We start from the raw sequence: 3,405 nt of genomic DNA, 5'->3' as shown, positions 1-3,405 counted from the left end.
CCCCTCCTCCGCTCCACCACTGGTGCCTCAGTTCCCATGACGATAAGTGGCTGCTTCTGGATTTTAACTCTCCGCTAGAATCGAGGCCAGTCGGCCAGAGAGAGGATCAATAGGATTATTGTTGCGCTCGGGATGGCTTGTCTTTCCAGGAAGTTAGTGCTGCTGCAGGGGTCTGATCAATGACACTGACAGAGGAACTGACAGAGGCCGAGTCATTCATTCAGAGGGAGGCGGGGGAGGGAGGGAGGCGGGGGCGTCTGGAGCAGGAAGCAGCGAGGGAGAGATGTAAAGAACCAGAAAATGCAGAGGAGAGATTTTATGTAAGAGATTTTGTAAGAAAGTGATCCCGGATAATCCTGATTAGGCGTCCACCAAGAGAACATGACGTACGATGCAAAACAGAGCTCACAAGCATTTTGGATAAATCAATGGGAAAAAGGGCTGCGCGCAAAAAATTACTTAGTGTCATTAGATTAACTGATGTTGAAATTGCGATATGGTCCGTGGTATAAAAGGAAAATACAATTTTTGACCTATTATCATTAAAAGATACATTAGAAAAAGATCATGGTGTGATATTTTTTCGACCCGAACCAATCAAGGATTTCTTTGTTTAGAATACTGATAATACGCACTCTAAAGACTTAGCCGGGACCTCTTTGTAGCACTTGAAAAGTAATTAAATAGTTCTGATTATTGTGCCTTCACCAAATATTGCCCTTTCTGCAATTTGCATGTTTTTAAAAGATCTTTTAAATAAAACGTAAAATAATTGTGCAGCCCTATTTTGAGTATTTAGATCCTTTACTGAAGTAAACATAATAAAAGCACACAATCAAAGTACTTGATTACAAGTGAATGTACTGCTGTTAAAACCTTACTTCAGTAAGAGTCTGTAAGTTATTTTGGTTTAATATAGTCTTAGTGCAGTCAAATTTTCCCTGTCAATGTTTAACGATTATAAATGATGTTTCTGGGTGTCAATGTGCATGCTGTGTCAATGTGCATGTTTAAGGTTTAGCTCATTTAAACTCCTTAATACAGTGCTGGTTATTTTAGGCAGCAGTTTATAACAGCAATGGATCATAAACTAATTGTAAGTATTGAGGCATTGTGTTTCTCTGAGAAATAGGTATACAGAAAAAGTCAGTTTCTTGAGAAAAAAAAGGCCCTGTTTTTCATAATTTTGACAGTGCATTTTCCCAGCTGATCAAAAAGGCTGCTTTTTAAAAGTGTATTTAGATTCAACTTAAGTAGGAAGATTAAAACATATAAAGGAACATATTATCCTTCATGTTATTATACATTCCTGAAACCAACACATCTGGAGATACAGGGTCTTCAGGGGTGATTGAAATTGCATTTTAGAATATAACTACATCTGTCATTAAATGTAGTGTAATAAAAAGTGTATAGTGTAGAGATACTCCAGTAAAGAATATTTGAACTTGTACTTAAGTTCAGAACTCTGCTTAATGTACTTAGTTTTTTCCACCTCTGTTCGGTTCTCACGCGGAATCTGTATCTCATTTATTTTGGTGGGAACCGCAGAAAGAGCAGAAGAACAGTGACAGGAAGTGACAGGAATAACAGCTAAAAGCTTGTCTATGACAAACACAATTGATCCTCTCTCGTCAGCACTTCTCCTCTTAAAATGAAACAAAAATAACTTTATTTTGCAACCCCTGTGAAGTCATAGTGTGCATTTCTGTAGAAATATACTAATAGATACACTTGTTCACATGCACACACTGACACTGACAGGATGTGATTTGTCAGACGGGATGTAATTAGAGGAATTGTGTTTTTTGACTCAAAAGGGAATTTCCCCTACTCGTTGTGTCAGAATCAAACACACGCCGATAGACAGACATAAAGACAGATAGATATAGAGAAAGAATGTTATCACATGAAGTGACACACGCCTGTAATGTCAGTCACAAGCCACCTAGCTTTGGGCAATGTAAAACACACACATACGGTCTCTCTTTCTCCCCCCCAAGGTATGGCAGCGTGTGACTGAATGATTTCAAGATAAAGACAGACTGGGCCTCTTTAGCTACTGATGTGAGAACAATACATTTTAACCATTATGTGATTTTTAAATGTCCTCTAACATGCAGAGACACGCAGAGGCATTTTCCCCACCAATTCTCACATTTATTTAAGGTAGACTTTAAGGGGAAATGTATAGCAATGGGAGATGTGGAGGTTGTGAGAGGGAGGAGGGAAGCAATCACTGATGCTTTCATTTCTAGTCTTTTCAGTTTGTGGGTTTCAGGTATGGTAATTGGTGATTATTTTAGGCTCACTCATTTATCACTTATTGAACATCCAAATTATATTTTACTCTGAGTTCTACATGTCTTCTTTGTACGACTTAAAGCTCATGACTACACTGAAGTTGGAAGAATGACTTCCCTACTTCTGAAATGGCCCTATCTAAGAAGAATGTGAATGCACCATGGGCCTTGGAGAATGTCTGAGTGCTATTCTATGTATTATTACCTGGATCTGGGGCATAATTATGCTCTAAACCCAGCACATCATTAGGGGGCTTTTGGGGATGTAGACAGGAAGTTTAATGTTGCCATGGAGCAGGTCAGCTATGGGTTACATGAGCCATTTGTTTTGTTTTGTCTATATTTGTGAACATTTTTGGTAAATTGACATTATTAAAAGTATGCCAGATTACGTAAGCAGTTCATGTTTGGGAAGGGGAGTGTCACAGTTTAAAAAGACGTCATTATATTACATTAGATGTTATTAAGTGGACGATTTGTGTCCAAAGTGACCTTCAGTAAGAGCAATAAACCATAAAGATACCAAATCAGTGAGAAACTTGCAGGTATATTTGCTTTTTTGAAGTCCCTGTAGGTAACAAATGTATTCTTGTATTCTTATGCCATATCTTTTGAAATTCTGTTTGTTAAAACCTAAAAGTGGGATGCTTTCGGGGAGCGGTACTTACGCAGACTTTGAACGCCTGGACGGTGTTGTCCAGCAGCAGTATGTTGCACACAACCTGTGTGTGCTGCCTGTCTCGCTCCAGCTCCGACGCCCGGACATTGTAGGATCTGCCAGCAGGCAAGTGAAAGCGCGCGCTCATCACGCTCCTACCAGGGTCTGCAAACAACCAAACACACAGGAGGACTGATGAGTGAGAGAAGCAAGAGGTCAAACAGGAAAAAAGATTACAAATAAAGCATCACTGTACCAGTCATTGTAATGTTTACATATAATAAGCCCATTTAGGTGAGCTAAAGCCGGAAAAATCTGTCTCCAAACAACACAATAAGCCAATGTACAGAACGCCATGATGTATTTTTCTACCCACTGCCTTGGAGAAGGCAGCCACACAACGAGGCAAGCCTGTACAAGCAGCAAAGAGCGACTGCTTCATGA

The 3,405-nt window shown here is 39.6% G+C and overlaps 1 protein-coding gene across 3 annotated transcripts in view; it reads right to left on the bottom strand.

Moving 5' to 3' along the window:
* ptpn4a (protein tyrosine phosphatase non-receptor type 4a) overlaps positions 1-3,130 on the bottom strand; it is a 44,019-nt gene extending 40,889 nt beyond the window's left edge. For all 3 annotated transcript variants that reach the window (XM_010771631.1, XM_010771635.1, XM_010771632.1), the window contains exon 1: positions 2,972-3,130. In XM_010771631.1, the coding sequence (XP_010769933.1) occupies positions 2,972-3,109 (138 nt within the window). In that variant the 5' untranslated portion in view covers positions 3,110-3,130. The remainder of the gene's footprint in view (positions 1-2,971) is intronic.
* Between the last annotated feature and the right edge of the window lie 275 nt (positions 3,131-3,405).

The sequence above is a fragment of the Notothenia coriiceps genome, unplaced genomic scaffold, assembly GCF_000735185.1.
Source record: "Notothenia coriiceps isolate Sejong01 unplaced genomic scaffold, NC01 NC01_scaffold00010167, whole genome shotgun sequence".
Lineage (NCBI taxonomy): Eukaryota > Metazoa > Chordata > Actinopteri > Perciformes > Nototheniidae > Notothenia > Notothenia coriiceps.
The sequence above is the reverse complement of the archived record's forward strand: the minus strand, read 5'-3'. Positions and strand labels throughout refer to the sequence as shown.